The sequence below is a fragment of the Oncorhynchus nerka genome, linkage group LG18 (genome assembly GCF_034236695.1).
Source record: "Oncorhynchus nerka isolate Pitt River linkage group LG18, Oner_Uvic_2.0, whole genome shotgun sequence".
In the NCBI taxonomy this organism is placed as follows: domain Eukaryota; kingdom Metazoa; phylum Chordata; class Actinopteri; order Salmoniformes; family Salmonidae; genus Oncorhynchus; species Oncorhynchus nerka.
The window spans coordinates 76984875-77010878 of NC_088413.1; the positions used below are offsets into that span (position 1 = coordinate 76984875).

At 48.0% G+C, this 26004-nt stretch overlaps 1 protein-coding gene across 1 annotated transcript; it reads left to right on the forward strand.

Moving 5' to 3' along the window:
• The first annotated feature begins 246 nt into the window (after positions 1 to 246).
• Positions 247 to 25626, forward strand: LOC115124771 (retinitis pigmentosa 1-like 1 protein). Its single transcript, XM_065003370.1, is given in 13 exon segments — positions 247 to 526; positions 9737 to 9992; positions 10312 to 10484; positions 13531 to 13759; positions 15352 to 15482; positions 15587 to 15696; positions 16119 to 16450; positions 16577 to 18754; positions 18757 to 21648; positions 21937 to 22329; positions 22393 to 22908; positions 23001 to 23201; positions 23389 to 25626. Coding segments are annotated over 12 exon segments (8721 nt in total). The 5' UTR covers positions 247 to 526; positions 9737 to 9755; the 3' UTR covers positions 24718 to 25626.
• The last annotated feature ends 378 nt before the right edge of the window (positions 25627 to 26004 follow it).

Sequence of the window (26004 nt, forward strand, 5' to 3'; positions counted from 1 at the left end):
ATCCCTAACCCTAACCCTATCCTATCCCCTATCCTATCCTAACCCTATCCTATCCCTATCCCTATCCTATCCCTAACCCTAACCCTATCCCTATCCCTATCCCTATCCTATCCCCATCCTAACCCTATCCCTAACACCATCACTCTGCCAGATCTCAGCTGATTAAGGAGGCTTTGCTTTCTATCCTCCCCCTCCTCCTCCTCCCCTCCAGGTCTGATTAGCTAGCGGCCATCTTACAGGAGTGGGTTTGGAACCTGTTGCAGGCGCTAACCACAGTGTCAGTGTGTGTGGACTAACGGCTGACGGTAGACACGGCTAGCTCAAACACTCTCACACACGGACACTGGTACAGGTAGACACGGCTAGCTCAAACACTCTCACACACGGACACTGGTACAGGTAGACACGGCTAGCTCAAACACTCTCACACACGGACACTGGTACAGTATGGGAGCCAGATGCAGAGCAGTTTGAAGGAATTCACCTCGGACTGCTGCTATCGGATTGGATCATGTTTCCTGACTATGTGAGTCGAATGTCTCGAAGTTAGGGGCTCTAGTGTGTAAAGGTGTGTGTGTGTGTGTGTGTGTGTGTGTGTGTGTGTGTGTGTGTGTGTGTGTGTGTGTGTGTGTGTGTGTGGTGGTTAGTGTTAGGCTAGACCTGTGTGTGTGCGTGTGCGTGTGCGTGTGTGTGTGTGATGGAAGATGACTGTACTGTAGATAGTTGATTGTAGTCTCAGATTCACTTGTTGGGTCCATCTATTCTGCTGACTTTGACAGTGGAATGTGAAGGTAGTGTTTTGCTGTAGTGAGACCTGTTTAGGTTTTAGTTATATAACCACTGAAAATATCTATAGATGGTCATCTCTGATGGGTTTAACTCAGTGGTTTCAGAGACAATAACAGGTGCGTTTGCATGTCTATCTGTGTAGGATTGTGTAACTCCAGGTAAAGGTGGGATTAAGTAACCTATTTAAGGCTGAGCAGAGGAAATGGAAAGATTCCCCTGTTGGTATTAATCCCCAGGCCGTGTTTAGGCCAACTAGTCTCTACAAAGTGTACACCTTATTGTTCCATTCTGGGACAGCTCCATTATGTTCCTGTCAGGCCACTGAACATGGAGCAGAAGATGGTGTCTGTTGTCATAAAGTCACAGTTCCTGTCCGCATGCCTCTGTCTACACAACTATAATGTGGAGTCTGTGATGGTACAGAGAGACAGAGAGAGAGACAGTGTGTCTGTGTGTGCAATTTAACAAACCAGCTCTATGCACAAGGACTATTTTCATCAGTTTACACTGAGGATTAAAACACATTTACTGGAGGAACTGTGCAGATGCAAAGTTTGGTAACAGAATTTCGGTCGAATCTCCCTCGGAGAGATCTCCATTCAGAAAGTATTCAGACCCCTTCACTTTTTCTACATTTTAGTATGTTACAGCCTTATTCTAAAATGATTTTCAATTACATGTTTTCCTCATCAATCTACACACAATACCCCACAATGGCATCACAATACCCCACAATGGCATCACAATACCCCATAATGACATCACAATTCCCCATAATGACATCACAATACCCCACAATGGCATCACAATACCCCACAATGGCATCACAATACCTCATAATGACACAGCGAAAAAAGTTTTAATTTTTGCAAATGTATTACAAATAACAAACAGAAATACCTTATTTACATAAGTATTCAGACCCTTTGCAATGGCGCTTGAAATTGAGCTCAGGTGCATCCTGTTTCCATTGATCATCCTTGTAGAAAAATCTCAACTTGATTGGAGTCCACCTGTGGTAAATTCAATTAATTGGACATGATTTGGGAAGGCACACACCTGTCTATATAAGGTCTCACAGTTGATGGTGCATGTCAGAGCAAAAACCAAGTCATGAGGTCGAAGGAATTGTCTGTGGAGCTCCGAGACAGGATTGTGTCGATGCCAAAACATTTCTGCCACATTGAAGTTCCCAAGAACACAGTGCTTAAATGGAAGAAGTTTGCAACCACCAAGACTCTTCCTGGAGCTGGCCGCCCGGCAAAACTGAACAATCGGGGGAGGTGACCAAGAGCCCGATGGTCACTCTGACAGAGCTCAACGGTTCCTCTGCAGCGCTCCACCAATCAGGCCTTCGTGGTAGAGTGGGAGAACCTTCCAGAAGGACAACCATCTCTGCAGCACTCCACCAATCAGGCATTTATGGTAGAGTGGCCAGATAGAAGCCACTCCTCAGTAAAAGGCACATGACAGCCCGCTTGGAGTTTGCCAAAAGGCACCTATAGGACTCTCAGACCATGAGAAACAAGGTTCTCTGGTCTGATGATACCAAGATTGAACTCTTTGGCCTGAATGCTAAGCGTCACGTCTGGAGGAAACCTGGCACCATACCTATGGTGAAGCATGGTGGTGGCAGCATCAGGCTGTAGGGATGTTTTTCAGCTGCAGGGACTGGGAGACTAGTCAGGATCGAGGGAAAGATGAACGGAGCAAAGAGATCCTTGATTTTACTGAGTAAAAGGTCTGAATACTTATGTAAATGTGATTTAAACCTGTTTTTTGCTTTGTCATTATCGGGTATGGTGTGTAGATTGATGAGGGAAAAAACAATTGAATCAATTTCAGAATAAGGCTGTAATGGAACAAAATGTGGAAAAAGTTAAGGGGGTCTGAGTACTTTCTGAATGCCCTGTATATACTCCGAATTAAGATTAAACTATGTCTGCAGAAATAATGGGGGGTCAGCTATGACACATTGACTTTGGAAAAAAAAAAAAATTTGGTCATTGAACTACAGTAAGTGAAGTGGATTTACACCTGGTGAAGGATTTTCATCATGAGTCCCTTTGGAGGATGATTGAGGCAACAGGGGAAAGAGCCTCAGATCCACAAAGTCCCTTCCACCAGGTGGCTGATGAGATATGTTGGCACGACTGCCATATTGCATCTCCATCCCAAAGCCTTGCTTGGAAGTGTACTGCCAAGAACCTTGCCCTCATCGAGGCCAAGGTGGTGAGACACGGTAGTGAGGACACCATAGGCCTTGTTAATCTCTGCACGAGACAGGATGCTCTTGCCAGCATATTTAGGGTCCAACATGTACGCTGCGGCATGTATGGGCTTCAGTCAGAATTCTTCACGCTTTTTGATGTATTTCAGAACTGCAGTTTCCTCTGCTTGGAGCAACAGTGAATTGGGCAGGGCAGTACGGATTTCTTCTCTTACATCTGCAAGCAGAGTCTGAACATCAGACAGGACGGCATTGTCTTCCTCAATCTGTGAAATGGCTACTGCTATAGGTTTCAGGCTGCTTACCACTCTCTCTCAAAATACATAATCCAGGAGGATCCTCTTGATGGGGCTGTCCGTATCGGCAGACTGTGATATGGCCATTTCTTGGAGAGACTCCTTCCCCTCCAGGAGACTGTCAAACATGATATCAACACCACCCCAATGGGTGTTGCTGGGCAGCTTCAATGTGAATGTGGTGCTCTTATTCTTCTCACTTTGCTTGGTGAGGTAGATCGCTGCTATAACTTGGTGACCCTTCACTTACCTAATCATTTCCTTGGCTCTCTTGTAGTGGGTATCCATTGTTTTCAGTGCCATGGTGTCCTTGAGGAGCAGATTCAATGCATGAGCAGCACAGCCAATAGTTGTGATGTGACGGTAGGACTCCTCCACTTTAGACCAAGCAGCCTTCATGTTCACAGCATTGTCTGTCACCAGTGCAAATACCTTCTGTGGTCCAAGGTCATTGATGACTGCCTTCAATCATCTGCAATGTAGAGACCCGGTGTGTCTGTTGTCCCTTGTGTCTGTGCTCTTGTAGAATACTGGTTGAGGGGTGGAGATGATGTAGTTAATTATTCCTTGCCCACGAACATTCGACCACCCATCGGAGATGATTTCGATGCAGTCTTCTTTCTCTATGATTTGCTTGACCTTCACTTGAACTCTGCATCCAGCAAATGAGTAGATAAAGCATGTCTGGTTGGAGGGGTGTATGCTGGGCGAAGAACATTCAGAAATCTCTTACAATACACATTGCCTGTGAGCATCAGAGGTGAACAGTTACACAGCATGAGCAAGATATTCATCAGCATTTTTCTGACTACATTCCTCCATTGAGTCAAACAAAAACTTCTGATTCCAAGAGGACTATGAGCTGTTGCTATTGATAAGGTGTCAGATTCATCATTTTCACCTCAAATAGAAGTAGAGGGACTTTTGTTAGAGGTTGCTTGTTGAGAGTGCTGACGGAAGTTTATTCTCTTGGTTAGATGATTCTGCATCTTTGTTATTGCATTCTTCACATATGATTTGGCACAGTATTTGCAAATGTACACAGCTTTTCCTTCTACATTAGCTCCAGTAACATGTCTCCACACATCAGATGGCATGGCATTTTCCTGTAAAGATTAGAGAAACATTTGTAAAAAATAAATATAATTTACATGTACAGATAAATAGTTAAGCAGTTAGATTAAACAACTAATTTGTAAGATAAATGTTTTAAAATGAAACATGTATGGAAACAGGTGAAATAACACTCCTCAGTCAGCAGGCTCAAGCAAGATGAAACCCACATGGTAGCAAAAACTAACTAGCAAAAATTGTTAACAAGTTAGATTTAAACACACTTTGCTGTATGCTACTATTTACTAGTTAACAAAAAATGATGTATGTCATATAAAATATATTCACCCACCCAGTATTGTAATCAAAACTTAGCAGAAAGCATGTCGTCCTGGGCTCAGACAGTGTAGTAATGTGGACTCAATAGCATCTCATTACTATGCAAGAGCTTGTGAATCAGCTGTACATGTGATGGAAGGAATGCACTGTGCATGCAGAGGGTTGCAATTCCATTGAATTGGGGGATAGTTTAACCAAAATATCCCACAGACCTAGAATTGACTTATGTTTATCTCTCAAAAAAAAGGTTCACTGTTTTAAGCAAAAACAAATTAAAATGAGTTTAAGCAAAATTCCCCAAAATTCCAGGGCTTAACTTCCCATGGAACATTTCCAGAATGTTTCCGACCCTTTTCAACCCTTTAAAGCTCTTAACTTTTTACCTGTTACTTTCATTATCATAACATTTGGAAAATATCTTAAAGGTATGTGGGTCTTTGGTAACATAATTAATTCCAAGGTTTACATTTACAGAAAGGCAGGAATTTTTAAAAATCCCAAACTAAGTGTTGATATTAGTTGGCAGAGGGTCTTTACTTCAACATTTACAACATTCAACGTGGTTTAAGACTGTTTCTGGGAGATGTTTTCTAAGACCAGTTTTCCATCTGTTTAACCAAAAATCAAAGCCTTAAACCGTATTGCATTTTATAGGATGATAAATGGTAAAACAATTCTATATGCCTTAAATTCAGGTAGCCTCGTGGTTGGAACGTTGGACTAGTAACCGGAAGGTTGCATCCCTGAGCTGACAAGGTACAAATCTGTTGTTCTGCCCCTGGACAAGGCAGTTAACCCACTGTTCCCCGGTAGGCCATCTTAAACTGACTTGCCTAGTTAAATAAAGGTCAAATAAATTTAAAAAATCCCCCCAAAATATAGACTCTTTATTGTAATTTATAACCCCAATTTGACATGCTCTTATGAACTTCACATGTTGGTGCTCATGGGTCCTTTTACATGGAAATTACCTTTTTAAAACAGTAGATTATTTAACTTTAAGTGTAATTCAATAGAATGTTATTTTTTTCTCAAAGTGTCTTACAGTTAACAGATGTATTGAATATGCAGCACATGTGAGATTCAAACCTACAACCCTGGTAGTGCCAGCATCATGCTCCAACCCACTCAACCACCTGGTGGTGCCAGCATCATGCTCCAAATGACTCAACTACCTGGTGGTGCCAGCATCATGCTCCAACCCACTCAACCACCTGGTAGTGCCAGCATCATGCTCCAACCCACTCAACCACCTGGTTGTGCCAGCATCATGCTCCAACCCACTCAACCACCTGGTGGTGCCAGCATCATGCTCCAACCCACTCAACCACCTGGTGGTGCCAGCATCGTGCTCCAACCCACTCAACCACCTAGTGGTGCCAGCCCCGTGCTCCAACCCACTCAACCACCTGGTGGTGCCAGCCCCGTGCTCCAACACACTCAACCACCTGGTGGTGCCAGCTCTGTGCTCCAACCCACTCAACCACCTGGTGGTGCCAGCCCCGTGCTCCAACACACTCAACCACCTGGTGGTGCCAGCCCCGTGCTCCAACCCACTCAACCACCTGGTGGTGCCAGCCCCGTGCTCCAACACACTCAACCACCTGGTGGTGCCAGCCCCGTGCTCCAACACACTCAACCACCTGGTGGTGCCAGCCCCGTGCTCCAACACACTCAACCACCTGGTGGTGCCAGCCCTGTGCTCCAACACACTCAACCACCTGGTGGTGCCAGCCCCGTGCTCCAACACACTCAACCACCTGGTGGTGCCAGCCCCGTGCTCCAACACACTCAACCACCTGGTGGTGCCAGCCCCGTGCTCCAACACACTCAACCACCTGGTGGTGCCAGCCCCGTGCTCCAAACCACTCAACCACCTGGTGGTGCCAGCCCCGTGCTCCAACACACTCAACCACCTGGTGGTGCCAGCCCCGTGCTCCAACACACTCAACCACCTGGTGGTGCCAGCATCGTGCTCCAACCCACTCAACCACCTGGTGGTGCCAGCCCCGTGCTCCAACACACTCAACCACCTGGTGGTGCCAGCATCGTGCTCCAACCCACTCAACCACCTGGTGGTGCCAGCCCCGTGCTCCAACACACTCAACCACCTGATGGTGCCAGCATCATGCTCCAACCCACTCAACCACCTGGTGGTGCCAGCATCATGCTCCAACCCACTCAACCACCTGGTGGTGCCAGCCCCGTGCTCCAACACACTCAACCACCTGGTGGTGCCAGCCCCGTGCTCCAACACACTGAACCACCTGTTCTACCAGACGGTCTGGCCAGCCTGTAGCTAGTTTAATCTCAATGCATTAGTCTCAATCAATGGTTGCAAATCGTCATGTACTTACCAGGGTTGGGGTCAATTCTAATTAAAGACCGTCAAATCAGGAAGTGATTTCAATCTAAAATGAAAAAGAACTGAAAAACATTTTCAATTCATAGCTTTTTTTGTTTATTGAGAATTGATTGAAAATAGATGACATTTTTCAATGATTGGTAATTACCATAGTTTCCTACAACATAAACTATGGTAATTAACATACTGCTCATTTTGGAATTATTTGGAAACATTTGAATTATTTTGTAGCAAATATTGTGTTACAGAGTACATTTTGTGTGTGTGTGTGTGTGTGTGTGTGTGTGCATGTTTGACCTGTGTAAATAGGCTTTATGTAATGTGCTATGGGCAGGTAGGGCTGATCTCAGCATGTGCTGCTACCTGTTTACAGTCTGTCCCAAATAGGATTGTCCGACCAACAGAGACACTTCTTTAAACATAGCCTGTCTGGGCTGTCCTACCTCTTTACCTTGTTACCTTCAGCCAGGATACACACCTGTTTCTGTGTTCCTTTCATGTTTTATAGGATTCTGTGTTCCTTTCATGTTTTATAGGATTCTGTGTTCCTTTCATGTTTTATAGGATTCTGTGTTCCTTTCATGTTTTATCGGATTCTGTGTTCCTTTCATGTTTTATAGGATTCTGTGTTCCTTTCATGTTTTATAGGATTCTGTGTTCCTTTCATGTTTTATAGGATTCTGTGTTCCTTCCATGTTTTATAGGAGTCTGTGTTCCTTTCATGTTTTATAGGATTCTGTGTTCCTTTCATGTTTTATAGGATTCTGTGTTCCTTCCATGTTTTATAGGATTCTGTGTTCCTTTCATGTTTTATAGGATTCTGTGTTCCTTTCATGTTTTATAGGATTCTGTGTTCCTTTCATGTTTTATAGGATTCTGTGTTCCTTTCATGTTTAATAGGATTCTGTGTTCCTTCCATGTTTTATAGGAGTCTGTGTTCCTTCCATGTTTTATAGGATTCTGTGTTCCTTTCATGTTTTATAGGATTCTGTGTTCCTTTCATGTTTTATAGGATTCTGTGTTCCTTTCATGTTTTATAGGATTCTGTGTTCCTTCCATGTTTTATAGGAGTCTGTGTTCCTTTCATGTTTTATAGGATTCTGTGTTCCTTCCATGTTTTATAGGATTCTGTGTTCCTTCCATGTTTTATAGGATTCTGTGTTCCTTTCATGTTTTATAGGAGTCTGTGTTCCTTCCATGTTTTATAGGATTCTGTGTTCCTTTCATGTTTTATAGGATTCTGTGTTCCTTCCATGTTTTATAGATTCTGTGTTCCTTTCATGTTTTATAGGATTCTGTGTTCCTTCCATGTTTTATAGGAGTCTGTGTTCCTTCCATGTTTTATAGGATTCTGTGTTCCTTTCATGTTTTATAGGATTCTGTGTTCCTTTCATGTTTTATAGGATTCTGTGTTCCTTTCATGTTTTATAGGATTCTGTGTTCCTTTCATGTTTTATAGGATTCTGTGTTCCTTCCATGTTTTATAGGAGTCTGTGTTCCTTTCATGTTTTATAGGATTCTGTGTTCCTTCCATGTTTTATAGGATTCTGTGTTCCTTCCATGTTTTATAGGATTCTGTGTTCCTTTCATGTTTTATAGGAGTCTGTGTTCCTTCCATGTTTTATAGGATTCTGTGTTCCTTTCATGTTTTATAGGATTCTGTGTTCCTTCCATGTTTTATAGGATTCTGTGTTCCTTTCATGTTTTATAGGATTCTGTGTTCCTTCCATGTTTTATAGGATTCTGTGTTCCTTCCATGTTTTATAGGATTCTGTGTTCCTTTCATGTTTTATAGGATTCTGTGTTCCTTCCATGTTTTATAGGAGTCTGTGTTCCTTTCATGTTTTATAGGATTCTGTGTTCCTTCCATGTTGTATAGGATTCTGTGTTCCTTTCATGTTTTATAGGATTCTGTGTTCCTTCCATCTTTTATAGGATTCTGTGTTCCTTCCATGTTTTATAGGATTCTGTGTTCCTTTCATGTTTTATAGGATTCTGTGTTCCTTCCATGTTTTATAGGATTCTGTGTTCCTTTCATGTTTTATAGGATTCTGTGTTCCTTCCATGTTTTATAGGATTCTGTGTTCCTTTCATGTTTTATAGGATTCTGTGTTCCTTTCATGTTTTATAGGAGTCTGTGTTCCTTCCATGTTTTATAGGATTCTGTGTTCCTTTCATGTTTTATAGGATTCTGTGTTCCTCAGAGCTTAAATAGAGGGTTTGGTACCGTCGTGAGGCATCAATAAGTTCTAAAGTGTTAAACTATTGGCCAGTCTCAGACTAATTAACAATCATCTGGTGGCAGAATATTTTATTTGTACAATTTTAAGATATAAAAATGTCACACCAGGCAACAGATACATACAAAAAATAGCAGAGGATACACTCAAAAGTCAAGAGACTTGTTTCCATTGTGGTCCTCTATTGGTGGCCATGGGCTACGCCCAAACATTAAGTGATATGGGCAGTCTATACCATGAATACATTCAGTCATATCCATAGCCAGTCACAGTCATGTGTATAGGTTATCTGCTCTGGATAGCTACTCTGTGTCAGGTGCTCTGTGTCAGGTGATCTGTGTCAGGTGATCTGGACAGCTTATCTACATCCAGGATTTGGGTGGTTGCTGTTTTTCATTCCCGTGTGTGTGTGTGTTCTCTCTAGGTGTATGTGAGAGGGCAGCATGCAGTCGGCTCCAGCAGGTTTGTGGGACCCCCATGGGCCCCAGTCTGAAGATGGCTCCCCCCTCCCCCTGCTTCCACCCTCCGCCTCTCACCTCCCCCATGTGATCGCCGCGCCACCAGCTAAGCGAATCACCTTCTACAAGAGAGGTGACGATAAGTTTGCAGGTGTGAGGATGGCCGTCCACAAACGCAGCTTCAAATGCTTTGACGCACTACTGGACGACCTTTCGCAGAAGGTCAGAACACACACACAGTACACACAGTACACACACAGTACACACACAGTACACACAGTACACACACAGTACACACACACACAGTACACATACACACAGTACACATACACACAGTACACACATGCACACAGTACACACACACACACACAGTACACACACACAGTACACCACACACACACACTATACTACACACACACTACACTACACACACACACACACAGTACACACACACACACACACACAGTATACACACACACACACACACACACACACACACATTAAACCTCTGACGTGTTTCTGAACGTGTATCTGTGTGTAGGTGCCCTTGCCTTTTGGGGTCCGCACTGTCACCACCCCCAGAGGAACCCACAGTATTAAACATCTAGAGCAGCTGGAGGACGGGGGGTGCTACCTCTGCTCTGACAGGCGGCAGGCTAAACCAATCAACATGGAGCTGGCTGGCAAACGCCCCGCCCTCTGGCACCACCCCAGGTGAGCGTTTGTACGAGTATCTGTGTGTATATAACGGTGTGAATATTATGTATGTTGGTTATCATGTGGCAGCGACGTTCAGGAGACGTTTGAGATGATGACGAGGTGAGGAGGACGATTACCTTTTTTTTAATAATGAGCACGGCCTTATTTCTATTACAGCATATTGGATGACTGCCATTCATATTCCATTCATCCAGCTAAACATCGATAGGTTTAGGCTACTTACTACATGATACTCTAATTGTCCCTGTACCCATCATGAGTTTGCTACAACCTAGCCTATGAATGAAAGTTTACAATGCACAGGGATTGGAGAGAAAACTGTTGAGTAAGCTGACAGACGGTACCCATCATGAGGTTGCTACAACCTAGCCTATGAATGACAGTACAATGTAGAGGGATTGGAGAGAAAACTGTTGAGTAAAAGCTGACAGACGGTACCCATCATGAGGTTGCTACAACCTAGCCTATGAATGACAGTACAATGTAGAGGGATTGGAGAGAAAACTGTTGAGTAAGCTGACAGACGGTACCCATCATGAGGTTGCTACAACCTAGCCTATGAATGTAAAAGCTGACAGACGGTACCCATCATGAGGTTGCTACAACCTAGCCTATGAATGTAAAAGCTGACAGACGGTACCCATCATGAGGTTGCTACAACCTAGCCTATGAATGTAAAAGCTGACAGACGGTACCCATCATGAGGTTGCTACAACCTAGCCTATGAATGTAAAAGCTGACAGACGGTACCCATCATGAGGTTGCTACAACCTAGCCTATGAATGTAAAAGCTGACAGACGGTACCCATCATGAGGTTGCTACAACCTAGCCTATGAATGTAAAAGCTGACAGACGGTACCCATCATGAGGTTGCTACAACCTAGCCTATGAATGTAAAAGCTGACAGACGGTACCCATCATGAGGTTGCTACAACCTAGCCTATGAATGTAAAAGCTGACAGACGGTACCCATCATGAGGTTGCTACAACCTAGCCTATGAATGACAGTACAATGTAGAGGGATTGGAGAGAAAAGCTGACAGCTGGTACCCATCATGAGGTTGCTACAACCTAGCCTATGAATGTAAAAGCTGACAGACGGTACCCATCATGAGGTTGCTACAACCTAGCCTATGAATGACAGTACAATGTAGAGGGATTGGAGAGAAAACTGTTGAGTAAGCTGACAGACGGTACCCATCATGAGGTTGCTACAACCTAGCCTATGAATGAAAGTTTACAATGCACAGGGATTGGAGAGAAAACTGTTGAGTAAGCTGACAGACGGTACCCATCATGAGGTTGCTACAACCTAGCCTATGAATGACAGTACAATGTAGAGGGATTGGAGAGAAAACTGTTGAGTAACCTGACAGACGGTACCCATCATGAGGTTGCTACAAGCCTATTAAAAGCTGACAGCCTATGAATGTACAACCTAGCCTAAAAGCTGACAGACGGTACCCATCATGAGGTTGCTACAACCTAGCCTATTGGAAGCTGACAGACGGTACCCATCATGAGGTTGCTACAACCTAGCCTATTGGAAGCTGACAGACGGTACCCATCATGAGGTTGCTACAACCTAGCCTATTGGAAGCTGACAGACGGTACCCATCATGAGGTTGCTACAACCTATTGAAGCTGCCTACCCATTGAGGGCTACAAAGCCTGACAGACGGTACCCATCATGAGGTTGCTACAACCTAGCCTATTGGAAGCTGACAGACGGTACCCATCATGAGGTTGCTACAACCTAGCCTATTGGAAGCTGACAGACGGTACCCATCATGAGGTTGCTACAACCTAGCCTATTGGAAGCTGACAGACGGTACCCATCATGAGGTTGCTACAACCTAGCCTATGAATGTAAAAGCTGACAGACGGTACCCATCATGAGGTTGCTACAAACCTAGCATCTAGGTTGCTACAATGTGGAAGCTGACAGACGGTACCCATCATGAGGTTGCTACAAAGCCCTGACAGCCTCATGAGGAATGCCTATTGGAAGCTGACAGACGGTACCCATCATGAGGTTGCTACAACCTAGCCTATTGGAAGCTGACAGACGGTACCCATCATGAGGTTGCTACAACCTAGCCTATTGGAAGCTGACAGACGGTACCCATCATGAGGTTGCTACAACCTAGCCTATTGGAAGCTGACAGACGGTACCCATCATGAGGTTGCTACAACCTAGCCTATTGGAAGCTGACAGACGGTACCCATCATGAGGTTGCTACAACCTAGCCTATTGGAAACCTACCCATCTGATTGAAGCTGACAGACGGTACCCATCATGAGGTTGCTACAACCTAGCCTATTGGAAGCTGACAGACGGTACCCATCATGAGGTTGCTACAACCTAGCCTATTGGAAGCTGACAGACGGTACCCATCATGAGGTTGCTACAACCTAGCCTATTGGAAGCTGACAGACGGTACCCATCATGAGGTTGCTACAACCTAGCCTATTGGAAGCTGACAGACGGTACCCATCATGAGGTTGCTACAACCTAGCCTATTGAAGCTGACAGACGAAGTACCCATCATGAGGTTGCTACAACTAGCCTATTGGAAGCCTATTGAGGTTGAAGCTGACAGACGGTACCCATCATGAGGTTGCTACAACCTAGCCTATGAGGTTGCTACAACCTTGCCTATTGAAGAAAGCTGACAGACGGTACCCATCATGAGGTTGCTACAACCTAGCCTATTGGAAGCTGACAGACGGTACCCATCATGAGGTTGCTACAACCTAGCCTATTGGAAGCTGACAGACGGTACCCATCATGAGGTTGCTACAACCTAGCCTATTGGAAGCTGACAGACGGTACCCATCATGAGGTTGCTACAACCTAGCCTATTGGAAGCTGACAGACGGTGGCTGTTGACCTTTATTACAAACGTTGTTTTAAATGTTTCACCATTTTTATTTGGATGAAATTCACTGAGGAAGATGGTCGTCCCTTTCCTCCTCTGAGGAGCCTCCGCTGGTGTACGGTGTGTGCGTGTTCACGGTGTGTGTGTCCCACTACAGCCGCCGAGTGCCACAGCGACCAGCTGAAGACCCTTGCCCTCCCACTGCTCCAAGCCACACCCCTACACGGCAGCGGCGCATCCTATTGGTCAGAAACAGCGACCCCGCGGTGAGGAGGAGTGTGATTCTGAGCCGCCGCTCGACCCGAAGCCTCCGAGTGTTTCTGGAAGACATCTCGGAACTGATGCAGTGTCACGTCAGGAAATTATACACACTGGAGGGACGCAAGGTACATCTGGTAGTGTGGTGTGTTGGGGAGGGAGGGAGGGGGAAAGGGAGGTAAGGCTGGGGGGTGGGAGTGTCTTGGGGGGAGGGGGTTATGGGAGTGTGTGGTGTGTTGGGGGAGGGAGGGGGAAAGGGAGGTAAGGCTGGGGGGGGTGGGAGTGTCTTTGGGGAGGGGGATGGGAGTGTGAGGTGTGTTGGGGAGGGGGTATGGGAGTGTGTGGCGTCTTGGGGAGGGGGTTATGGGAGTGTGTGGTGTCTTGGGGAGGGGGTATGGGAGTGTGTGGTGTCTTGGGGAGGGGGTATGGGAGTGTGTGGTGTCTTGGGGAGGGGGTATGGGAGTGTGTGGTGTCTTGGGGAGGGGGTATGGGAGTGTGTGGTGTCTTGGGTAGGGGGTATGGGAGTGTGTGGTGTCTTGGGGAGGGGGTATGGGAGTGTGTGGTATCTTGGGGAGGGGGTATGGGAGTGTGTGGTGTCTTGGGGAGGGGGTTATGGGAGTGTGTGGTGTCTTGGGGAGGAGGTATGGGAGTGTGTGGTGTCTTGGGTAGGGGGGTATGGGAGTGTGTGGTGTCTTGGGGAGGGGGTGGGAGTGTGTGGTGTCTTGGGGGGTGGGTGTGTGTGGTGTCTTGGGGAGGGGTATGGGAGTGTGTGGCGTCTTGGGGGTGGGTGTGTGTGGTGTCTTGGGGAGGGGGTATGGGAGTGTGTGGCGTCTTGGGGAGGGGGTTATGGGAGTGTGTGGTGTGAGGGGGAGGGGGTATGGGAGCAGTGTGGTGTGTTGGGGAGGGGGTATGGGAGTGTGTGGTGTCTTGGGGAGGGGGTATGGGAGTGTGTGGTGTCTTGGGGAGGGGTATGGGAGTGTGTGGCGTCTTGGGGAGGGGGTATGGGAGTGTGTGGCGTCTTGGGGAGGGGGTGGGAGTGTGTGGCGTCTTGGGAGTGTGTGGTGTCTTGGGGGTGTCTTGGGGAGGGGGATGGGAGTGTGTTGCGTCTTGGGGGTGGGAGTGTGTGGTGTCTTGGGAGGGGGGTGGGAGTGTGTGGTGTCTTGGGAGGGGGTGGGAGTGTGTGGTGTCTTGGGAGGGGGGTGGGAGTGTGTGGTGTCTTGGGGAGGGGGGATGGGAGTGTGTGGTGTCTTGGGGAGGGGGATGGGAGTGTGTGGTGTCTTGGGGGGTGGGTGTGTGTGGTGTCTTGTGGAGGGGGATGGGAGTGTGTGGTGTCATGGGGAGGGGGAGTGTGTGGTGTCTTGTGGAGGGGGTATGGGAGTGTGTGGTGTCATGGGGAGGGGGGAGTGTGTGGTGTGTTGGGGAGGGGTATGGGAGCAGTGTGGTGTGTTGGGGAGGGGGTATGGGAGTGTGTGGTGTCTTGGGGAGGGGGTATGGGAGTGTGTGGTGTCTTGGGGAGGTGGTATGGGAGTGTGTGGTGTCTTGGGGGGGATGGGAGTGTGTGGTGTCTTGGGGGGGATGGGAGTGTGTGGTGTCTTGGGGAGGGGGTATGGGAGCAGTGTGGTGTGTTGGGGAGGCGTGTGTGTGTGTACTGTACAGAGCCTGACGTTCCCAGGTGTGTTAAAGTTTATACGCACTTACGTGTGTGTGTGTGCGAGTGTAGATTGACAGTGCACAGAGCCTGATGACGTGTCCAGGTGTGTTGGTGTGTGTGGGTCGAGAGCCCTTCAGACCTCTACTTCTGGAGTACGTAACCAAGAGCTCTGAGGAGAAACTTCCAGGACTGGGGACGCGGTTAGTTTATAGAAAAACTGCTATTCTATTTGAATATCTTCTTTTAATTTCTATTCTATTTTATTCAATTTTGATTGACTTGATTTATTGATTGATTGACCAAGGTCAACTGGAAACGGGGCCCGCTCACCTGGTACTGGAGCCCGCTCACCTGGTAACGGAAAAGGGTCACGGTCTAGTGTCTGCAGCGAGGGACACGACAACAAGAAGAACGGTAGGTCATGATGTGTTTGTCTGTGAGTGGTAGTGAAGTGTTACTGTTGAAGTGTTACTGTTGAAGTGTTACTGTTGAATATCCAGAAATACTAATATTTCCTCTCTGTTTTGTTTCCTTTCATTTTTTTTTCACACACACATCTCTCTCTTTCTCTCTCTCTTTCTTTCTCTCTCTCTTTCTCTCTCTTTCTCTCTCTTTCTCTCTCTCTTTCTCTCTTTCTTTCTCTCTCTCTCTCTCTTTCTTTCTTTCTTTCTTTCTTTCTTTCTCTTTCTTTCTTTCCTTTCTCTCTCTCTCTTTCTTTCCCTCTCTCTCTTCCTTTCTTTCTTTCTTTCTTTCTTTCTTTTTTTCTTTCTCTTTCTTTCTCTCTCTTTCTTTCTCTCTTTCCCTCCCTCTCTCTTTCTTTCTTTCTTTCCTGGTAGTGAACTTTGGTCTGGAGACTAAGAAGAGCATCATCCATCCTCGCTTAGACTCTTCAAACCGCTCCACCCGTTTCTCTCTGTCCTCGGAGAAGTCCTGCGCTAACGGCCTCTGTCCCCACTCCCACAGCGGCAGGGAGGCGGTGCTTAACGATGACATCGAGAAGCGGGTACTGGTGAACAAAGACGGCAGCCTGTCTGTGGAGATGAGGGTGCGGTTCAATCTCCACAACGATGAGACTCTTCAGTGGTCCACGGAGATTAAGAAGTCTCCCTCTGACTCTCTGACCAACGACTGCTGTCCGCTCAGGGAAGCTCAGCCCTGCTACCTACAGGTTCACTTTGATATGCCTTTTTCACTTTCCTTGTTTTATATTACTTCAGTTTTTTTATATGTTTTTATTCGTTTCATTAAGGTGCTTTATAAATAAAATCTATTGTTATCATTCTGTTTTCCAAAGCAGGGCCAATCGGAAAGCTGCTCGGACCATGACTACGGTTTTTGTGTTGCTGAAGCTGCCGACTACGCACCCAAGCCTCCACAGCGCTCCCTGAAGGAGCCACAGCCCCGCTGTGCCTGCTGCTACCAGAGACCTGACCCGGAGTATGACCTCTGGGAAAACCCCGCCCACATCCAGACCTCTAAGCACTCCCATTCCAGGGTTAGACACACCCACTCCTCTAGCTCCTCCTCCTCCTGCCGCTCCAGCAGGGTGGTGAGGAGACGGGCGACCCACAAGGAGGGCTCGGAGCCCGGAAGGGTTGTCCAGGAGTGCTGTGTCAGGGAAGAGGTACAACGTCGGGTGGAGGTGGAGAGGGACGGAGGAATGGTGGAGGTGTGTACAGTCAGCCGTAGCTGCAGCCGCAGCGAACTCAATCTGAGTGCCCCAGACAACCAGGGGGAGGAGCGTCCTCCGTCTAGCTCCTCCCGCATACTCCAAGCGCTTCAGGAAGATGTGGATGCCCTCCCTCCCAGCGCCTCACGCTGCTGCCATAGCAACGACCCCCCACAACCGCTCCCTTTGACTTCGCGTCCTCCCAGCCACTTGTCCAATTACTCCAGGAGCAGGAACCACACCCCTGCCCCTGCCCCACAGCGAGAGGAGAGGGGAGAGGTGGAAGAGGAAAGGTGTGACATGGGTGAGGAGAGGGCTAGCAGAGCCTCCTCCCGGCGCTCTTGTCACTCCTGTTCCTGCCGTGGTGGAGAAGTCACCCCTCAGGCCCACCAGGAGAGGGCGGACAGCCAAGCCTCCCACAGATCTTTCAATAGAATCACAACCCCTGTGGCTTCAGAGGAGGGAGATGATGAAGAGGAGGAGGAGGAGAGGGCAGTCAGCGTAATGTCCACTCACACCGGTCTCTCCGGGGGATCGGGTGGGTCATTGGGTTCTATGGGGTCCATTGTGTGTTCTCACTGTGGTGGGTGTGACCATAGGTCCAGCCCTGCATCCTGCCCTTCACAGAGGTCACAGCGATCTAAATGTGAAGGGGAGAGGTCAGGGAGCGGACTCTCGGGTGGCTCAGATGAGTCTGGTTTTTCTCAGAGGACCAACAGGTCCAACTGTACCCACTACTACCAAGAGGGTCGAGCAGCCAGCAGAATGTCACACCTGTCTCTTCCCGAGGAGGGAGAGGATACAGGGAAGGAGGGAGAGGATACAGGGAAGGAGGGAGAGGATACAGGGAAGGAGGGAGAGGATACAGGGAAGGAGGGAGAGGATACAAGGAAGGAGGGAGAGGATACAGGGAAGGAGGGAGAGGTGGAGGTTGGCGAGAAGAGAGAAGAGGGGGAGAAAGACGAGAGAGCAGTCAGTGTCCTCTCAGCTAAATCCTTCTCTTCAGTCAAAGGCAGGAACTCCAGAACCTCCCATAAGTCTAAGGCTTCAGAATCCCTTGCAGACATGGAGGAAGAGATGGAGGGAGAGATGGAGGGAGAGATGGAGGGAGAGATGGAGGGAGAGATGAAGGGAGAGATGGAGGAAGAGATGGAGGGAGAGATGAAGGAAGAGATGGAGGGAGAAGTGGAAGACAGAAGAGAGCAGAGACCATCAAGCGCCATGTCAGCTAAATGTAACCTCTCAGTAAAGTCCAACAGGTCCCATAAGTCCTACGGAAGCAAATCCGAACGGGCGCCTTCCCCCAAATTACCAGATGCAACAGCTACTGACGAGGTGGGAGAGGAGAGACCAGCAAGTGCCATGTCAACTAAATCAAACCTCTCAGCCAAGTCTAGCAGGTCTCATAAGTCCACCTGTAGCAAAACAGATGGGTCCACAAAAGTTTCAGAGAGGGCAGCATCTCCCAGATCAGAACCAGAAGCTGCTGAGGATACAGGAGCAGCAGAGACAGAGGACAGAGAAGCCAGTGTTATGTCAAATAAAACCTGTGTTTCAGCAAAGTCCAGCAGATGTCATGTCAAGTCTAGGGCTGCTTCTGTCAGCTCTGACACACCCGACGTCCCTGACATTGAGACAACCGGTGAAGGTGAAGAGGCAGAAGAGGGCGAGAAAACAGAGGAGAGGGCAGAGAGCGCCATGTCAGCTAAATCTAACCTCTCGGTAAAGTCCAGCAGGTCCCATAAGTCCACCTACAGCAAAGCAGAACAGGCCCCTTCCCCGATTCAGAGGCGCCAGAAACTGAACCTGGTCTAGATGAGGAGGGAGAGGAGAGAGCAGCGAGTGCCAGGTCAATTAAAACCAGTGACTCAGTAAAGTCCAGCAGGTCCCATAAGTCGAACCATAAAGCTGCCTCTCCAAAGCCAGCCGCTTGTGAAACGCCAGTCAACGATCCATCGGAGGACACGGAGGAACAGAGAGCATCAGGTGAAACCAGGGCTTCTGTCAGGTCTAGCAGGTCTCAGAAGTCTACCTGTAGTAGGAGGGCTGAGACACCTGTCGCTAAAGACATCCCTGCTATTGAAACAACAGAAGGAGATGAGAATGGGTCTGCTGCCGCCGCAGGAGACGCAGAGGAGAGACCGGCGAGCGCTACGCCAGCTAAAATGAACGTTTCAGTTAAGTCTAGCAGATCTCACAAGTCTACCAAACCTTCAGAGAGGGTTGTCTTTAAAGGGGCTAACATCCTGGCTATTGAAACAACGGGGAAGTCTAGCAGATCTCATAAGTCCACCTGCAGCAAAGCAGAACGGGCCTCTTCCCCCAACTCACCAGCAGAACTTGCCCCTTCTCCCAACTCACCAGAGGTACCAGCTTCTGCTGTAGATGAGGAGGGAGAGAGAGCAGCGAGCACCGTGTCTGCTAAAACCAGTGCTTCAGTCAAGTCCAGCAGATCCCACAAGTCTACCTGCAGTAGGAATGTCAGGGCTGAGACACCAGGGACTAAAAACATCCCTGTTATTACGACGACAGGGGGAGAGGAGACGGTTGATGATACTATTGTTGCTGGAGACACAGAGGAGAGACCGGCAAGCGTCATCTCAGCTAAAACCAGTGCTTCAGTCAAGTCCAGCAGGTCTCATAAGTCTACCTGCAGCAGGAGGGCTGAGAGTCAAAGATCTCAACCAGCCGATGTCCCTGTTATTGAAACAACAGGAGGAGACGAGGTCGGAGACGAGAAAGAGAGAGCAGCCAGTGTCATTTCAGCTAAATCTAACGCTTCAGCAAAGACCCGCAGGTCTGACAAGTCCACCTGTAATGGAAGTGCTGAAGCGATCTCTCCAGCGGCTCAAGATATTCCCTCTATTGAGACGACAGGTGAAAAAGAGCAGGGGGACAAAGAGGACGAGAAATCTGAGGAGAGATCAGCTAGCGTCATGTCGGCTAAATCCACCACCTCTGACAAGTCCACCAGGTCTCATAAGTCCAGCAGTAGTAAGAGGGCTAAAACGCCAGCTGATGTCCCTGTTGTTGAGACCACCGGAGAAGACGAGAAGGGAGAGGGGACAGAGAGACCAGCGAGTGCCATGTCGACTAAATCCAACGTTTCAGCAAAGTCCAGCAGGTCTCACAAGTCCACCTGTAATAGTGGAAGTGCTAGAGCGGTCTCTCCAGCACCTAAAACAGCAGACGTCCCAGCCATTGAAACAACAGAGGTTGACCGTGAGGGAGAGAAAACAGAGGAGAGACCAGCTAGCGCCATGTCGGCTAAATCTCACATCTCAGCTAAGTCCAGTACATCTAATAAGTCTAATGCAAGTAACAGAAGTATGTTTCCGCACCTGAAAAAAGAGAGAGGTGAGAGAGGCGTTAGACCCCTCCCCAGCACTACAGGAGATGACCTTGAGACCGGCTGTGTGAAATCTGCCATGAGCACAAACCTCAAAGGTAAAGCGGATTCCTCCCCCACCAGACCCCTCTCCAGAACATCACAGACCAGCGCAAAACCTACCAATCGAACACCGCCTGCCACCACCGAGACAGCCAATGAGGAGTCACGAAGTCAAGCCGCCAGCAAGGCTGCAGACATAGCTGATGTCACAGAGGAGTCCAGCGTACGCTCCAAGAGCCCTGCCAAAGCAGCTGGAGACTCCAGGCCTGTGTCTGCTTCCTCCGCCCGCTCCACCGGGTCAAAGGGGAAAGTTGAGAAGGCCAGCGATGCCCATGAGGAGGAGAGTCCAAATACAAGCGCCTCCGACTTCCTGCAAGTGAAAGGTCAAGGTCACAGAGTCAAAGCTCAGAGTGACACAGGCAGCGTTCGCTCTGTGAAGACGGTGATAGAAAGGAATTCCAGACCAAAGTCACCGCGAGCGAGAGACCCTGTCCCCCAGTCCCCCAGTACCACCATTCAATTGGAGACGGCCAGCATCAGTGACAGCCTCCTCTCTCAGTTCCTGTCAGCTGCTGACCTACTCAAGGGGAACATTGCCGCCTTGCGCCCCTCCAGCCCTGTAGGGTCAACGGTTAGCCTCACTGAGAGCGGGAAGAGTGGACAGAGTCGGAGGAGCAGGAAACCCGAACAGGAAGAGGTAGAGTTAGAGGAGCTGGATCCCCTCTGTCTGCCTAACACCTTGCCCAACGACGTTGTCAGTGATTGGCTGAGAGGCATACCTGCCGACGGCGGTATGGATAGCCCTGAAGACGAGATGAACAAGGGAATTGAGGAGACAGAAGAAGGAGAGGAAGCCGTGGAGAAAGGAGGGGAAACAGAGGGACAGGGAGGAGAGGAGACTGAGGAGAAACAAGAACCGGTTGAGACCACAGTTCTGGAGCAGGAGAACACGGCTGAACCAGGACAACAGGAAGAGGAACAGGAAGTGAAGGAGGCTGCAGAGCACCCAGAGGAAGAGGAGGAGGTGAAAGAGGAAGAGGAAGAGAGGGGAGAGGAGGAGGGAGTAGCAGTGGAGCAAGAGAAGGAAGAAAAAGAAGAAGAGAGGGAGGAGGGAGGAGAAGAGGGGGGAGAGTGTGCTGGCTTCTGCCCTGACCCAGCCCCGCCCACCAAGGACATCACTTCCTCTCATCCTCGCCACCTGTTCCTCAGTAAAGAATCAGAGCTGCCTCGGAGCTGCCACTCATCTGTGGCAGTAATGAAGGTTCTACTGAGCCCTACACTGGGCCGATGCAGCTCCCTGCCAGAGGTATTTCCTGTTTCTAGACTTTTCTTTGCATACTTTTACTTTCCAGTGAGCACAAGATGTTGAAAAGTATTTTCATTGTATTTTCAACATCTTTTCAACCCAAAATAGGAATTTTCCAAATCTTTTTCTCATAGGGATATATACTTTATAGTTTTACTTATATACTTTTAAACTATTATTAATTTCATATTTTTATTGTGTCATATTCATGGTTTGTATGATTTTCAGGGAGATAAAAAAAAACAAATTTTGATACAATTTATTCCTAATTCTATCCCTTTACTCCAGATAAGTCCTGTGTACGGACGCAGACTGAGCTCCTCTGCTAAAGGTCTGCTGGACTGTCTGGCCCAGCTGCAGCTCATCGACCCACCCTCTCTCCCAGCTGCAGCTCCAAGCCCTGACAGGGACCAGCGATACCAAGAGGTCATGGATATACTAGAGTCACTGTGGCTGTCTAAGCCCAACCCCGGCAAGGGGAATGAGGGAGAGGCAGAGGGGAAGGAGAGGTTGAAAGACTCTGGTGTGGACCTGAGCAGTGGCTCAGCTGGGTCGGGGGGTTCTGGGAAGACCAGACCAGATGAAACAGCGGGTGACATCACTCCCATAGCAGAGGGAGAGGAAGAGGGAGGGGAGGCAGAGGGAGAGGAAGGAGAGGAGGCAGGAGAGACAGAGGAAGGGGTGGGGGAGGCAGGAGAGACAGAGGAAGAAGAGAGAGAGACAGAGGGAGGAGAGGGAGAGACCGAGGGAGGAGAGGGGGAGGAAGGAGTAGGAGAGACAGGAGGAGAGGGAGAGACAGAGGGAGGAGAGGGAGAGACAGAGGGAGGAGAGGGGGAGGAAGGAGTAGGAGAGACAGAGGGAGGAGAGGGAGAGACAGAGGGAGGGGAAGGAGCATCAGCAGAGCTGCTTTCAGACACGGCCACCCCAGACATCGCCAGCCGAGTACAGAGCAGTCCAGGGGAGGATGAGGCGATCTCAGAGTCGCCCGCAGGGAGAGGTGAGATGATGCAGACTCCTGAGAGCCTCAAAGCCCCAAGAAGCCCATCCTCTTCAAACAGCACGGCCTATAAGTCCCCCACTGACATAGAGAGAGACACCCCGGAGGACACCCCTAGCTCAGGGACACCTCCGTCAGTCCAGCGAGCGATGCTCACTAAGCGTGTCTCCCAGGACCCTGACCCGGTCTGGGTTCTCAACCTGCTGAAGAAGCTGGAGAAACAGTTTATGACCCACTACGTCGACGCCATGGCTGAGTTCAAGGTACTGATACAACAACATGAATCATCATCATCATATTCATCACAATCATTTTTTTAATGAATAATCTTGATAATACTGTTGTGTTTGTGAAGGTGCGTTGGGACCTAGACAACAATGTGATGTTGGACACTATGATCACTGAGCTGAGAGACGAGGTGAAGAAGAGGATCCAGACGAGCATTGATCGTGAGCTGAGGAAGATCCGGGGGCGTGCAGGGCGGGGGGGCGTGCCGCGCCCCCCTATCCTGTCCCGCGATTCAACCGTTACAGACCAGAGGAGGCGGAGGCTAAAGGTGGGAGGGGCCAACACCTAAGGTTTCTAAATGACCTTTAAATTCACTCAGTAACAAAGTCACTATTTTAGTTTAACAGCTTTTTAAAAAACTTTTAAGTAAGACTTTATTACATAATATATTTGAATTCCTAATTTATTGTCATGTTTTGCATACATTCGTAATAAAGTTTGACTGTGCTTTGAAGGTTATGAAGGTTCAGTCAGTGAACAAGAGTGACGGGGAGCAGGGTTCGGGGGCCGATGTTAGTGACCAACGCAGCGAGGGTGAGGATGAGTACTGTCCCTGTGACGCCTGCATACGGAAGAAGGCGGATGTCCAACAAATCAAAATGGAAGCTGTGGTCGCCACAGCGCCGGTGATGATGGCGTTTGATCTGCGGAAGATCCTGCTGATGAAGAAAGACTCAAAGCCTCTTGCGCCCTCTAGCCCCACGGAGGGGTTGAACAATGATCGCCTGGAATTGGAGGAGAAGAAGAAAGAGGAAGGAGAGGAGGGTGTAAATCCAGAGGTGGTACACAAAGACGAGGAAGAGGAGGAGACCAAGGAGGATATTATACCAACTGTTGTCATAGAGGAAGCTATCCCTGAGGAGGAAGAGGAAGGAGTGACTGAGGGAGAGGAGGAAGTACAGGAGAGTGATGGAGCTGAGTCTGTGATGGGGGAAGTAGAGGAGGAGATAGCTGATGAGATAGAGACTGAAGAACAGGAGGATGGACTGGTGGAGGGAACAGAGGATGAGGAGGAGGAGGAAGGAGAGATGGGAGGTGAAATTTCAGGAGAAGATGGCGTGGACGCGGAGGAGACTGGAGAGGGGGAGGAGTTAGTAGAAGGGGAGGAGGAAGGAGCAGGGGACGCTGAAGCAGTGCAGGAGGATCAAGCGGGAGGAGATGAAAATACTGTTGATGGACCAGCAGAGGGGGATGAGGTGGTGGAAGAGATGGGAGAGGGGGAGGAGGCGGGTGAGGAGGGAGTAGAGACAGGAGAGGGAACAGCTGAGGAGGATGAAACAGGAGGAGAGGAGGAGGAGGATGGAGGAGAGGAGGCAGAGGAGAACAATGTGGTGTCTGAATTCAAGGTGGAAGAAGAGGAGGAGGAAGAGAATGAAAACACAGCAGGAGAGACAAGTGGAGAGGAGGAGGGAGAGACGGGAGCAGAGGGAGAGACTCCTGAGGAAGGCACAGAGGGCAAGGTGGGGGTGGAGGATGCTGTGGAGGAGTTGAATCCTGAAGAAGAGAATGAAGAGGTGAAAGAGGGAAACAGAGAAATCCCCCTGATAAGCCAGATGACCAGAACCTCTGTGGAGTCCCAGCCAGGATCTATGGAGAACACAGTTTCACCAATGCGCTCTTTAACACCCATTGAGACCAAGGAAACCGGCTCTGATGGACACAAGATGGCGTCTGCAGGTGAGGGGTCTGGGGGGAAAGGCCAGAGGAGGAGCCGATCTCCAGCCAGAGCCAAACGCAGGAAACCCAAAGAGAGCGATATAGAACTAGATGATCTAGAAATGTAACCCTCAAAGGACATAGTAATGATCTATGACGTCCAGTTCTATCACAGAAGATAGAACTGGACGTTCTAGATCTGCAAGCCTCACAGTCACATAAAGCACTTTATAATCCCCTCTCTAGGTTAAGAATATCTATACCGGAGGTATTGCACAGGTGAAGGTAGATTCTGCCAAGTCAGAGTGGCATGTACTTGTTATTGTTATGGAAGGGTATAACTGAAACAATCATAACATTACGAACCATAAGATGTCATGTGAAAATTATATTTGTATATTTCTAGAAACCAATTGTATTTATGTCTGATTTTATTTTCCTGGAGGGATATATATACTCTACTGTATAGAGGGGTGTATATTCTCTACTGTCTGGAGGGGTGTATATTCTCTACTGTATAGAGGGGTGTATATACTCTACTGTATAGAGGGGTGTATATTCTCTACTGTATAGAGGGGTGTATATTCTCTACTGTATAGAGGGGTGTATATTCTCTACTGTATAGAGGGGTGTATATTCTCTACTGTATAGAGGGGTGTATATTCTCTACTGTATAGAGGGGTGTATATTATCTACTGTATAGAGGGGTGTATATTCTCTACTGTATAGAGGGGTGTATATTCTCTACTGTATAGAGGGTGTATATTCTCTACTGTATAGAGGGGTGTATATTCTCTACTGTCTGGAGGGGTGTATATTCTCTACTGTATAGAGGGGTGTATATTCTCTACTGTCTGGAGGGGTGTATATTCTCTACTGTATAGAGGGGTGTATATTCTCTACTGTATAGAGGGGTGTATATTCTCTACTCTATAGAGGGGTGTATATTCTCTACTGTCTGGAGGGGTGTATATTCTCTACTGTATAGAGGGGTGTATATTCTCTACTGTATAGAGGGGTGTATATTCTCTACTGTATAGAGGGTGTATATTCTCTACTGTCTGGAGGGTGTATATTCTCTACTGTATAGAGGGGTGTATATTCTCTACTGTATAGAGGGGTGTATATTCTCTACTGTATAGAGGGGTGTATATTCTCTACTGTATAGAGGGGTGTATATTATCTACTGTATAGAGGGGTGTATATTCTCTACTGTCTGGAGGGGTGTATATTCTCTACTGTATAGAGGGTGTATATTCTCTACTGGGGTGTATATTCTCTACTGTATAGAGGGGTGTATATTCTCTACTGTATAGAGGGGTGTATATTCTCTACTCTATAGAGGGGTGTATATTATCTACTGTATAGAGGGGTGTATATACTCTACTGTATAGAGGGGTGTATATACTCTACTG